We start from the raw sequence: 13,857 nt of genomic DNA, 5'->3' as shown, positions 1-13,857 counted from the left end.
GAATTCTTGTGGTTTGAGGGGTTGAATAATAAATGACACTCTGAATTAACTTTTTACGTTTAAAAAAAAAAACAAAAAAAAAAACAAAAAAAAAATTTGCTGCAGTGCATTTCCCACTTCCAGGCTGATCTACAGTACAAATGTCACAATGCCAAGTTAATTCCGCATGTGTCAACCAGCTAAATCTGCAGGGGGTTGAATACTACTTGTAGGCACTGTATATGTGTTTTATTTGCAGATTTTTCCTACAGATTAGAATGAGATGTGGAAAATCCGCAAATAAAAAATGCTTTTTATTGAGTTTCTGCAGTGGAAATGCATTAAAAACTCATGAAATCCACACATGACTTTATCAATAAAATTGTGTAAAGAATTAATATATATGTGTACATATACACATATATAGTTCTATTACATATTTTATATTGAAGTATATTTATGCCAAGATGGGACTAGTCAATCTTTGATTGACAGCTGCATTCATGTATCAAATTGATACTTTTGTGACAATAATTCCATATAATGTCTCCTGACTTTGTAAATGCAGAATGTGGTCATAAATCTCAGAGTTCCCATTAGAAGAATTAATACTTCAGTCTTGTTCTTTGTTTTTTTTTGTTTGTTTTTTTTAGATCAAATCCCATAGAAACATTTTTTTACTGTTGCACCCATTTAGACATCTGTCTTGGCACTGAGAGAACTGTCTTCTGTTTTGCCTTCCTCCCGGTTTTTTACATTGTCTGTTCCATCCTGCCTACATGGCAAGCGAAGAAGAATCTGACGGAATTTCTTGACAGCAAAGAAATACACAAGTGGATCTAGGGCTGCATTTAGGGTGCTGAGGCAAGAAGTAAAACGGTTTGCTAAAGCCAAGCCTTGCCTTAACTCACAGGGAGATAGCATAGCTGCACTTTCACCTCCAGGCATCAGGACATGATAAAGTGCCCGACTCAGATGGTATGGAACAAAGCAGATCAGGAATATTGTAAGGACCAGGAGCACCATCTTTACAGCACGCTCCTTGGGTTTTCTATCGCCTCCTTTCCGGAGTCGCCTTAGTATAAGACCATAACAAGTAACTGTGGCCAAGAAGGGGATGGCAAATGCTGCACTGAGTGATGACAATGCTCGCAAGGATGGTGTTTCCCGATATAGCAATCGACAAACCGTTTCATCCATTGCTGCTCCTCGACCTAACAATAATGGTGCAGTTGCAAATGCAACAATAGTCCACAAAAAGCCACAAGTCAAATGAGCATGTAATGGTTTCCGGAATTTGACTGAATTGAGAGGATGCACAATAGCCAGATATCTGTCAATGCTTATTCCAGCCAAGAAGTAAAGACTGGCATACATATTGAGGTAGAAGACAAAGCCAGAAAGCCTGCAAGCCAATGAGCCAAAAGGCCAATGATTTCCTGACAGGTGGTAGAAAAGCCGAGTAGGCAAGCTGAGCAACAGGAATAGATCTGATAAGGCCAGGTGAAGAAGAAAGATGTCAGAGGGTGACTTAGGCTGGCGGTCTCGCACAAAGAGTGAGAGGGCGATGATGTTTCCCAGACCTCCAACAAATAGGCCAAGTAAGTAGCATACAGACAGCAGAGCGTTTTCCAGCCATGTTTCTTGAATACATGGATCCACCCATGCCAGGCTTGAGGAGTTATCAAACACTGTGTCTTCAGAGATAGTCATCGTCACCAAGATTCCTCTCTACCACCCTGGAAGACAGAGTTCATTAGTTATTTCAGATCAAGTGCTTACATTATAATTGTAATTGTTTATTGGTCTATCATTTCTTTAGAGTCATCAGAAATCATTATACTTATGGTTAAAAAATGTATATGTTTGTACAGTGTAATATGATGAGACGCAGCCCCCCCCCACACATAGTATGATACCCCCATAACCCTCCTACGCACGCAAAATAATATACCTCCACTTCCTTACACACAGAATGATGGTCCCACAGTCCTCCCCCGCACACACTGTATAATGCTCTCTCACAGTGTGATGGTCTTACCGCACCCCACACACAGTATGATGTCTCCACAGTCCCCCTCACAAAGCATGATGTCTCCACAGTTTCTCAAACACAGTATTATGGTCCCCACTCAATATCATGGCCCCACAGTCCCCCTCACACAGTATGATGTCTCCACAGTTTCTCAAACACAGTATTATGGTCCCCACTCAATATCATGGCCCCACAGCCCCCCTCACACAGTATGATGTCTCCACAGTTTCTCAAACACAGTATTATGGTCCCCACTCAATATCATGGCCCCACAGTCCCCCTCACACAGTATGATGGCTCCTAGCTTTTCCCCCAAGTTCTGACTGACAGTATGATTGCCCCCACACAGTATTATGCCCCTACAATCCACCATACAGTATGATGCCCCAACAGTTTCCCCCAAGTACTGACTGACAATAAAATTATGCATAAAACTACTCCCTTTGCCCTGATGTACTGCTCCACTCTTTGCAATGTGTGTGGATTGAGGCTCACACCACATGTGCAATCTAGTGATGTCCCACTCCTGCTGAACTGAGACTCTGATGCACACGCTGAATGGTTGACGATCGAGCCAATGGTTGAATGCAATGTGCCATTCAAATCAAGAAGCCAGGCAGGATGGGGAAAGGAGTGCCACATGGTGTGGTACGCTTTTGTTTCCAACCCTTTGGCTGTCTCAGTCTGGCTGGAAAGGAAAAACCAAAAGATGAATGTGGCCCGCTTGATCAAATCTGACATGGGTTAAATGTTACTATAATAAATGTTTTGCACTCTAAGGCTACATTCCCACCATGAGTTTTTGGTGAGTTTTTGAAGCTGCGTATTTTCACTCAATCAAAATTGTCAACTGTCTTACCATTCCAGCAAAGTGGATGGGATTTAATGAGATCTCCTGCCCACTGTGATTTTTTTTACTCAGCGTAAACTGACCTGCGGTGCATGTTTCAAGTCCGCAGCATGTCAACTTCTCTTGCGGGTACGCTGAGTTTTATGTGCAAATTTTTCCCATAGACTTACATTAGATGTGAAAAATTCGCAAGAAAAAACGCACATGAGTTTTAGTGCATTTCCGCAGCAGAAACACATAAAGAACACATGTAATCCATACATGACTGTATCAATAAAGTTTTGCAAATGCCAAATACCAGGAAGTATCAAAATCAAAGCAGCTTTATTTACCAACAAGAGACATAAAACACAGTAAAAGCAAAAAAAGGCACTTAAAATGCAATGAAAAAACCGCAAGTAACCTAATTTACCTAATACGTGCAGAAATGGTGCAAAAATCTGCAACATCAAAAACTCACCAAAAGCTCATCATTGGAATGTACAGTGGCATGTAAAAGTTTTGGCACCCCTGGTCAAAATTACTGTTATTGTGAACAGTTAAGCAAGTTGAAGATGAAATGATCACTAAAAGATCTAAAGTTAAAGATGACACATTTCAGAGTACTAGGCAGCTGCTTAGAAGAACCCATGGCTGCTGTTTTTTGGCACAAGGTTGGAGGAGACTGGGTTTTTATAAAGCTGGAAAATTTGCATCACCTGTCCTTTCCTAACTATGATAGTGAAGTTATCTGAGCACACAAAACTCCAAGGGTGCCCAACGTTTGGCATCAGTCCATATCCCTTTTTGTATTTTTTAAAATGAAATAAATGACAATATATTTTTTTGCCTTAAATACAAAGAAAATGTGTCATCTTTAACTTTAGGCCTTTTAGAGATCATTTCATCTTCAACTTGCTTGACTGTTCACAATAACAGTAATTTTGAGCAGGGGTGCCCAAACACTGTAGCCACGTTGCCAACCTCATTTTTCATTGGCCAATTTAGCCAAAATGGCAAATTTAAATACTAAAATGAATGATATAGATAAGTAAAAAACAACTATATGTAAAATACATATATAAGCATATTAGAAACATTGACTGAGAACTGTAAAATAGTCCTCTTGGAACACAATTTTTCCTGCAAGCAAGAGAAGCCTCTTTATATGATATTTTATTACTTTGCCAGAATTCTTTTAATCTATACTTCATTCTATGTTGTTTTTGCACTTGGTATGTTAACGTTGTGGTGCAACTATGTTAAGATGATCTTCATTTCCTTTTCTTTTCTTCTCCTCTCCTTTTCCTCCCTACTCCATTTTCTCTTTTCCTTTATTTGGTTGCCTTACCTTTCCCTACATCCCTTTCCTGACCCCTTGTCCCCTATACTGTAAAAATCCCCTAATAAAAAGAATTTTGAAAGAACTGTAAAATATGTATACTTCCAATCACAGTTACATATAAAAGCTCCACACAAAAAAAAAACATGCAACTATTTTTTTCTTTTATTACAAAAATTGCAAAAGAATTCCAACGATTTATTTTATTGCAAAGACACCAAATATTCCCTAGTTTTACTGAGTGTCTGAGAATTTACTGTCGGCAAACCCTGCCTGATATGTTACTGCAATTTATCAGAATGGAGTTTGTTTTCTTACAAACAATTGCCATGTTTAAACTAAAGAGCATTTCAATCACTTCTAGCAAACAGAAAGTTTAAAATTGGGAGGAATTGAAATTTAAAGTAGATGAGAAACTTGTGAGATATTTATACCATGATTAAAGAGAAGCAATGGTGTGAAAATGGTATCTGATCTCCAGCCAGGAGGAGCTGATCAGATTGATATACATTTTTTTGTGGGAAATGTTTAAAATTGCATTTTATTCATTCAAATCCCAGGTGTTTATGTGCACAGGAGTCCAGTAGGCGGTCCTACTAGTGATTGACAGTTTTCCCTCTATGACTGTGCATGCAGAAATAGCTGTTCACTGAGTAGAACCGCCCACTGGACTTCTACATATACAAACACCAGGTATTTCCATTTATAAAAGTCAAATAAGGGCTCATTCAGACCTACGTGATTTTTCTTGTATGCAAAAAATGGTCTATCAGTATTTCATAAATTTTTCTCTGAAAAAAATAAAAATTCTGGAGGTATCTCAGGCTTCATTGCTCAAACCGTCCATGAAAAATGAATAGCGCATCAAAGTGCTGCCTAATTTTTTCTCTGACCCATAGACCCACAGTCTGATTCGTGAGTTGGATCAAAGTCAAACATATCTCCATGATTTTGTGTGGTTCTTTCGGTCCGAAAAAGTACACTGTCATGAACAGAACCATAGAATAAAATAGGTGCAAGTTCTATCCGTGAAAAACAGATAGAACTTGTACATTAAAGACTCAAGTCTGAATGAGCCCCTATGCTGAATTGTTTCCAACAAACGTATATTTCATTCTGCCCAGTTTCTCCTTGTCTCTAGCATGCTGGTCATAGATTGGGCAGGTCCCCTTCAAGGAAGTATTCTCATTTCAGACATTCATGACATCTCCACACCTGGGACCTGCACATCTATCAAACATTTATGGCAGATTCTCTGGTTGTGTCATTAATGCCTGAGTTTTATATAACCTTTTGAACATTATTGAATAGTTAATATACATGTATATATTGACAAAAGTAATTATTAAATCTCCCCAGACCTGCCAATGATAGAATCACTATGGTGGATGATATACTTACAGCTTCAGTCTCCTGCCCCTTCTGTCTGCTCTTCTCTGTGCCTTAGTTTAAGTAGGACTGAATTGGGGTAGTCAGAAGGACTCTTTACTAGAGAGGAGGGTGTCCCCCACATTCCTGTCCTCTTCTTCACCCCCCCCGAACAGATAGGCACAGCAGCATTTTTCATAGCAGGACAAAGAGGGGAGTGTGTCTGCAGAACGGATGAGTGCACTGTTGCCATAGGAACTTGGGGGGGTACATGTTCAGGGGGCTTTTGACTTTTTGTCAGAAGAGACTATCATCCCTTGTGTGCTATTAAGTATAATAAGCTGCTCATCAGAGACCCCGTTATGTGCTGGGCTCACACATACTCGTCTTGTTCCACAGCCCAGCACAGCTGCACACACATAGTAAGAGGTTTTTTTTCTGAGGGCAATGTAGGAAAAAAATGGGAGGCTATATTTTTGGAATATGGGTCTATCAGGAGATGTCACTTGTAGAAGTCACCTGTGTGTAATGAGTGATCCACAAACAACAAGGGCGTTTTACCCATTCTCATTCACAGTAGTATCACAATATCCAACAGATACAATAATCTGAAAGGCCAGTGAAGAATGAAAAGGCCGTGAACCAACAAAGTACTATAGTCAATGGCTAGTTACTAAAAAGCCTTTTACTATTTGATCAGACACCCCTACATATGACCATGTTACAATAAATCATCATTGATCTCTTCTTCAAGGCGTCCTCTTATTTATCGAGCCTTTAAAACTTTGAAAATGACTTTCATCACCGCAACCATTTAACTTGTAGGGAGAGAAGCTGTGGTGACTCTTCAATATTTACACTGTGTGCAGAATTATTAGGCAAGTTGTATTTTAGAGGATTATTTTTATTATTGATCAACAACTATGTTATCAATCAACCCAAAAGACTCATAAATATCCAAGTATAATATTTTTGGAAGTTGGAGTGGGTTTTTTTAGATTTGGCTATCTTAGGAGGATATCTGTTTGTGCAGGTAACTATTACTGTGCAGAAATATTAGGCAACTTAATAAAAACCAAATATAATCCCATCTCACCAGGTAAACCAATATCAGTGCACAAAATTTAGAAATAAACATTTCTGACATGCAAAAACAAAAACCCCAAAAATTAGTGATCAATATAGCCACCTTTCTTTATGATGACACTCAACAGCCTTCCATCCATAGATTCCGTTAGTTGCTTGATCTGTTTTCGATCAACATTACGTGCAGCAGCCACCACAGCCTCCCAGACACTGTTCTGAGAGGTGTACTGTTTTTCCTCCCTGTAGATCTCACATTTTATGATGGACCACAGGTTCTCTATGGGGTTCAGATCAGGTGAACAAGGGGGCCATGTCATTATTTTTTCTTCTTTTAGACCTTCACTGGCCAGCCACGCTGTGGAGTAGTTGGATGCATGTGATGGAGCATTGTCCTGCATGAAAATCATGTTTTTCTTGAACGATACCAACTTCTTCCTGTACCACTGCTTGAAGAAGTTGTCTTCCAGAAACTGGCAGTAGGTCTGGGAGTTGAGCTTCACTCCATCCTCAACCCGAAAAGGTCCCACAAATTCATCTTTGATGATACCAGCCCATACCAGTACCCCACCTCCACCTTGCTGGTGACTGATTCGGAGTGGAGCTCTCTGCCCTTTACTGATCCAGCCTCTGGCCCATCCATCTGGCCCATCAAGAGTCACTCTCATTTCATCAGTCCATAAAACCTTTGAAAAATCAGTCTTAAGATATTTCTTGGCCCATTCTCGACGTTTTATCTTATGTCTCTTGTTCAAAGGTGGTCGTTTTTCAGCCTTCCTTACCTTGGCCATGTCCCTGAGTATCGCACACCTTGTGCTTTTTGATACTCCAGTAACGTTGCAGCTCTGAAATATGGCAAAACTGGTGGCAAATGGCATCTTGGCAGCTTAACGCTTGATTTTCTTCAATTCATGGGCAGTTATTTTGCGCCTTTTTTGGCCAACACGCCTCTTGCGACCCTGTTGGCTATTTGCCATGAAACGCTTGATTGTTCGATGATCACGCTTCAAAAGTTTGGAAATTTCAAGACTGCTACATCCCTCTGCAAGACATCTCACAATTTTGGACTTTTCAGAGCCCGTCAAATCTCTCTTCTGACCCATTATGCCAAAGGAAAGGAACTTGCCTAATAATTAAGCACACCTTATATAGGGAGTTGATGTGATTAGTCAACACCCCACCTCATTACAGAGATGCACATCACCAGATTTACTTAATTGGTAGTTGGCTCTCAAGCCTATGCAGCTTGGAGTAGGACAACATGTATAAAAAGTATCATGTGATCAAAATACTCATTTGCCTAATAATTCTGCACACAGTGTACACCAGTTTGCAGGTTGGGCTCATTCACGCCAGTTTTTGGCGTACAAGTGCTATCCGTGTTTGTGACGCATAGCATGTACAATAGTGAATGGGGCTGCCTCTCCACTCTTCCTCCAGACTCTGGGACCTTGATTTCCAAATGAAAATTGGAACTCTGGGACCTGGTGGAGTGTGTCAATGACTGCCTTCTGGACATCTGTCAAGTCAGCAGTCTTCCCCATGATTGTGGAGCCTACTGAAACAGACTAAGGGACCTTTTGAAATGCTCTGGAAGCCTTTGCATGTGCTTTTGTTAATTATTTTAATTTACTGAGATAATGACTTTTGTGCTTTCATTGGCTGTAAGCCATAATCATCAACATTAACAGAAATAAACACTTGAAATAGATCACTGTTTGTAATGACTCTATATAATATATGAGTTTCACTTTTCGTATTGAAGAACTGAAATAAATTAACTTTTTGATGATATTCTAATTTAGTAAGATGCACCTGTATCTGGGTGTGCAAGAACAAGATCTCTCCCAGGCAAATAATATTGAACTGATTATCATTTTTCTATGCACTATATGGATAATTAAAGAATAATGCAACAGTACTAATCTTTATTATGCAATTTTGGAAATAAAATTCTAAACATGGCACTCAAGGATAAATCCAGTAGTCTGTTCCTTATACACCGGCAGATATACAGTAGAACAGTGAACTGCGGGTTCTGACCTGGCAGTTTGACACAATAGCTGTCATATGTAATAGAAAGCATTAAAATGATAAAAAGTCATGGCCAAAAGTGATGGCACACTTGAAATTGTTCCAGAAAATGAAGCATTTCTCCCAGAAAATTCTTGCAATTACACATGTTTTGTTATACACGTTTATTTCCTTTGTGTGTATTGGAATAGCACAAAAAAACCTGAGAAAAAAAGGCAAATTAGATATCATTGTGGAGACATGTCCAATTTTGATCTGAGGGTCAGATCAAAATCGACAATAAAAGTTTATTGGTTCGTGAAAAAATCGGACTGCACTCAGATGATATGTCTTTTTTCTACAGTTCTGGCATATTGATTAAAACTACATTTCCTAACGTACATTACTAATTTAGGAAATTAAAAAATATGGTAAAGAAGCATTCCCAGAATTTTCTTTTTTATTTTGGTGATGTCTGTTTTTTTTTTAAGGGAGTCTGTCACTCACTTCATACTATCCGAATCAAGGGCAGCTTCTCCCGCTCATCTCCAGTTGATTGACTGGTCTTTCTCTATGTCAGAGACCTTTCATGCAACTAGAGTAAGGTGGAGAAAAGCCGGGGAGGGCGGCGCAAGACTAGTCTTGTCTATTCCTATGGTCCTCAGTTTTCTTTGAAACACCAGAGCATTTCAGAGAAAAACATATCTGGCGGCAATCGAGCAGCCAGGATCTAAATTATTGCTGCCCTTGGTTTGGGCAGCATGACACACGTGACAAGTTCCCTTATATATAATAACGAAAAAAAAAACAACATGTAATTATATCCCAGTTTTCAGATTGTCCATTGGAAAAAAAACACAAAAGGCTGATTGTTTGTGGCTCTTTTACATAAAAAGATTACAGGCAAGTGCACAGAAAAGTATATAGGCTAGAGACCCACTTCCGACTAGTCAATTGAGACACATAGGTCCTAATTCATCAAAACTGTTGTGTTGGACTCAGAGGCACTTGATTCATTAAGACGCGCACACATATCTTTGTGAATAAGGTACCCCACAGGTAGTCATAAATCAGACGAGCGGGCGTCACCCCACCAAACCTCCACCCATTTTAGCAGAACTGGCCACAACTGGTGTGAAAATGCCAAAAGTTGCAAAAAAATTTGCATAAATTTTGTGACTTTTCAAAGTGTTTTACTCCAGATTTCAGGCCTAAAGACTTTAGATGAACCATGGCATAGTCTCCAGCTAACTTTTCCAAGTATGTTCACATAACCAGGGTCTGATTCATGTTTCTTGTAATCTGGGTAGCATTATTCTTATCACGGGTTCCCTTTTAAAAAAATGTTTACATTGTGCAAAAGTAATAAAAGAAAAGGAAAAAAATTAAATTAAACAGTTTTTGAAATAATTGTACTGACCCATAGAAGAAAGATATTGTGCCATTTATACTGTATGATAAAGAAATGCAGATTTTGTGGGTTTTCTTCGTCTGTCCACAAAAAATAAATAGAAGAACACATTATATGCACCTCAAAATTCTGCAATTAAAAATACAACTCATGCCACAAAAAGCAAGCCATAATAAGTCTATTTAGATGGAAAAAGTAAAATAAAACTATGACTTATGGAATGCAAAACTGAAAAACATGCATCATACTGAGCCAAATCCTTAAGGGGTTAATATAAGAGAGGGGGATACAAAGTGGTACATGAGATCTGCAGATGTACAGAATTAAGAATGAATGTAATTGTAGAACATTTGGCAGTCAGATCTGAGCAATTTTTAATTACCCATAGCAAATGTATGAACACCACATCAGATTAAAAAGAAAAAGATCCAAACAATGAATGTGGAGTTGTAGCCCGGGGAGGAGGATATTTCTTGCCAAGTGGGAGGTAGCAAGGTTGTCATATAGTTCACTCTCTGCTCTTATATGCCTGCCCTGCTGTAATACAGTGTATAGTCTGCTCAAATGTTCCTCATTCCTTGTTCTTTTGTGCTGTCTGCTCATGGCTCAAGTCTAAAAGAATACTGATTGGGCTCTTAGGTAAATTGTCTTAGTCTAGTTCTTAAACTAAAAATTGCTGTTTTCTAGTTGTCAAATATATTTTTGTTCAACAGTATACAATAATAAACATTATAATCTATGTACAAGAATAAAGCTACTAGAATTCAGCCCCCTATATATTAAATTATAACTGTTATATTGCAGTCCCAACTTACTGCCCTCCTGTAAGCATGAATATAACTAACATACTCCTTTCTATGTATAAGAAAACAACAACTATAATACTGCCCTCCAACGAGTATAAATATAACTGCTATCATACTCTCTTTTATCCACAAGAATATTACTGCTATAACACCTTGTATGTGTAAAAATATAACCGTTATTAGATATATATCAAATACTACCGCTCTGGTAAAGCACTCTCTATGGATGAGGGTGTGGGGATCCCCAGAACATGCTGCTTTGCACAAAAATTAAACCAGGTCAGAAAATAAAACATAAATGGCGAAAATGCACAGAAAATTTCTCTTATACAGAGTGGATATCAATATAGCTTGTTCCACTTACTTGGTTGTAGCCTGGCAGTGATGTCACTTGTGCCATACATACCCCCGCCGGCTTTGTGGTCACGCGCCATTGCTTCCGGCCGGAACGCAGCACTCCATGCTACTGTCCCATCCGGGATCCACCTTTCATTAGCGGACGGCATCCACTCTAACTATACGCATTGCCCGACACGGCATCAGTCCTCCGCTCTGACTTGGACCTTACCACCCACGGGCAGCCACATATCCCTCATCCAAGTAAGTGGAACAAGCTATATTGATATCCACTCTGTATAAGAGAAATGTTCTGTGCATTTTTGCCATTTATGTCTTATTTTCTTACCTGGTTTCATTTTTGTGCCAAGCAGCATGTTCTGGGTATCATAGAGATCCCCACACCCTCATCCATAGAGAGTGTTTTACCAGTGCTGTAGTATTTGGCATCTTTTTCTTTTCTTTATTTTTGGACAGTGTCAGGAATTCCAACACACAGGCGAGACGACACCGGGGAGATCACGCAATACGTCACCGTGCCGTCACGCTGTCTGTATTTCGTCCGGAGCCGCGAGCACGCGATCCAGACTACTCGCTACGTGGATATCGGCAAGCGACCAGTGAGTGTATGGCGTAACACCCCTGGGTTCCAAAGCCTGGAATCTGTGTTTAACGCCCTTCGTACGGTCACTGTCAGCTTCACAATAGCCCAATTATTATTATTCTCTGCCACCACCGGCCGAGTTTGAAATATAATACAGGCCTGGCCGGACGCCTGCGTTTTGGTAGCGTATATGGCTTCGGAGAAGGGAACAATTACAGAGCAAAAGAAACAGGACTATTACATTTTATATTTAATCCAAAAGGGAGGCAGTGTTTAGGAAAAATATATACATAAGGACGTTACAAAGGAGACATTAAAATACATAGGCAGTTACATAAAATAAACAGGATGAAAGAAGATAACTTACACTATACGACCGCGGAGATGATTCAATATAGGTGGAGGAGGGGCTCCCCAATTGGATTATGCTGTTATTGAACAGGACCCGTTGCTTATAATTCTTATTCCCCCCCTGGCAATGAGTGCTCCTGTCTTCTCCATGGATTCTCTTATACCTAAGGGGAGATCTGACCACACACCCCTTGTAGTGACATCATGTGGGCTGGTCTCCAGCCTGTACATTTTTATTAAAAATGCTAACTTCTTCAATAACTCATTGTTCATTGATCGCAGAAGCTTGCAAACGACGCCATTTTTTCCCTTATGATTTTATCTTTATTTAGAGACCACACATTGCATAGCGGCAGTCTTCTATTCTGGTGTTTTTGCACTACAGCTCCCTGATTTTGCTTACAGCCCTGGAAAACTACATATACATTCCTGGGCTGATTTTGGTCACTAAAGATATGGGTTCACAATATTTCATAGTTCATATCGGAGTCAGCGTGTCTGCAAATTTCCCTTTCAGGCTCGGGAAGCAGCCTCACGGTAACACGCAAATTAGTGCAAACCTGTGTTTTAATTACCTCCTGCTTCTTGCAGAGACAAGATGCTTGCTTCCTAACAAAGTTATAACACTCCTTGCCTGGCATTATTTGCATAAGCTATTTCTCAGGTGTGTGCTAATTGGGGCTTTTGTGCTGAGCAGAAGGGGAATAAGGTAGGGGGGTGAACATCTATGTCAGGCAGATATGGAAGAACATTTTCCTGACAGGCAGGCTCTCACACAGGACCTGCCAGACTTCCATTTACAAAGGAGGAGAAGGAGTGTTTGAATAAAAAATATACCTTTATTATATTTCATTAAAAAAGACAAATTTAAAACATGGATTAAATGGTGGTAGCACACAGGAGGTTAATTCCACTGCACAAGGGCCAGTAATAACAAAATGTAATCTTTTTGGGAAAGGTGGGATTACAAGGCACTTGTGATATTACATATAGAAATTTTTTTTTATAAAGTCGAGCAACGGGTAAGTGCCACAGAAAAGATCAGCTGGTAACCATATCTCCTATATAGTAGTACGTCAAGGACAAATGGGGCTGAGCTATAGTGGCCTAAACCTATGCACGGTTATATATACTATACTATTGCCGAAAAAAGTCCTTCCACAAGTATGTCCCTATAAATATAAGTCCTTACCCATGTGACAGGTGGCCCTCAGTGGAATAGGTGGAAGACCGTTGTTCCCCGATGCACATTTCGCGTGCAGATCGCACGCTTTCTCAAAGGAAGGTATTCTTTATTTTTGGGCAGGCTCTCACACAGGACCTGCCAAATTACCAGCAGCTTCCTTAGGGTCCCATTCCTTTGTGTAGCGCCAGTGTGTATAGTTCCCTCTCTTGTTTGATTAGTTATATATCGCTTAGCACTTTGGCAGCTAAATGGTTGCAAATGGGAACAAAACAGTAAATTCTTGTCTCAATATACACAACTTAGGGTGCATTAGTGACCATATTGGTCCTGCTGGTTGTAATACAATTCACGCCCTACTTTTATTTTTCATTTAATGTACAACCAGTATCATGTATAGATCTTACTAATTAAGTAAACCTGACCCAAGGCAGGAGCTTCTCAGGAGGAGGCCAGGTCGGGGAGATCTGTATATCCATATATGTATACACATATTCAGCAAATAACACAGGACCAG

General features: G+C 39.6%; 1 protein-coding gene across 1 annotated transcript; it reads right to left on the bottom strand.

Moving 5' to 3' along the window:
- Positions 1 to 277: 277 nt before the first annotated feature.
- GPR17 (G protein-coupled receptor 17) lies at positions 278 to 5,708 on the bottom strand. The gene is made up of 2 exons (XM_073674583.1): positions 5,587 to 5,708; positions 278 to 1,718 (listed from the first exon to the last, which is right to left on the bottom strand). The coding sequence occupies exon 2, from the start codon at positions 1,690 to 1,692 to the stop codon at positions 673 to 675; it is 1,020 nt and encodes a 339-aa protein (XP_073530684.1). The 5' UTR covers positions 1,693 to 1,718; positions 5,587 to 5,708; the 3' UTR covers positions 278 to 672.
- Between the last annotated feature and the right edge of the window lie 8,149 nt (positions 5,709 to 13,857).

The sequence above is a fragment of the Phyllobates terribilis genome, unplaced genomic scaffold (genome assembly GCF_046119375.1).
Source record: "Phyllobates terribilis strain yellow unplaced genomic scaffold, ASM4611937v1 Scaffold_3__8_contigs__length_932513732, whole genome shotgun sequence".
Classification (NCBI taxonomy): domain Eukaryota; kingdom Metazoa; phylum Chordata; class Amphibia; order Anura; family Dendrobatidae; genus Phyllobates; species Phyllobates terribilis.
Note: the sequence above shows the minus strand (reverse complement) of the source record. Positions and strands in the feature narration are given on the sequence as shown.

Bases quoted from the DNA above. Each gene is read 5' to 3' on its own strand.
- GPR17 (XM_073674583.1), bottom strand. From the start codon at position 1,692: ATGACTATCTCTGAAGACACAGTGTTTGATAACTCCTCAAGCCTGGCA.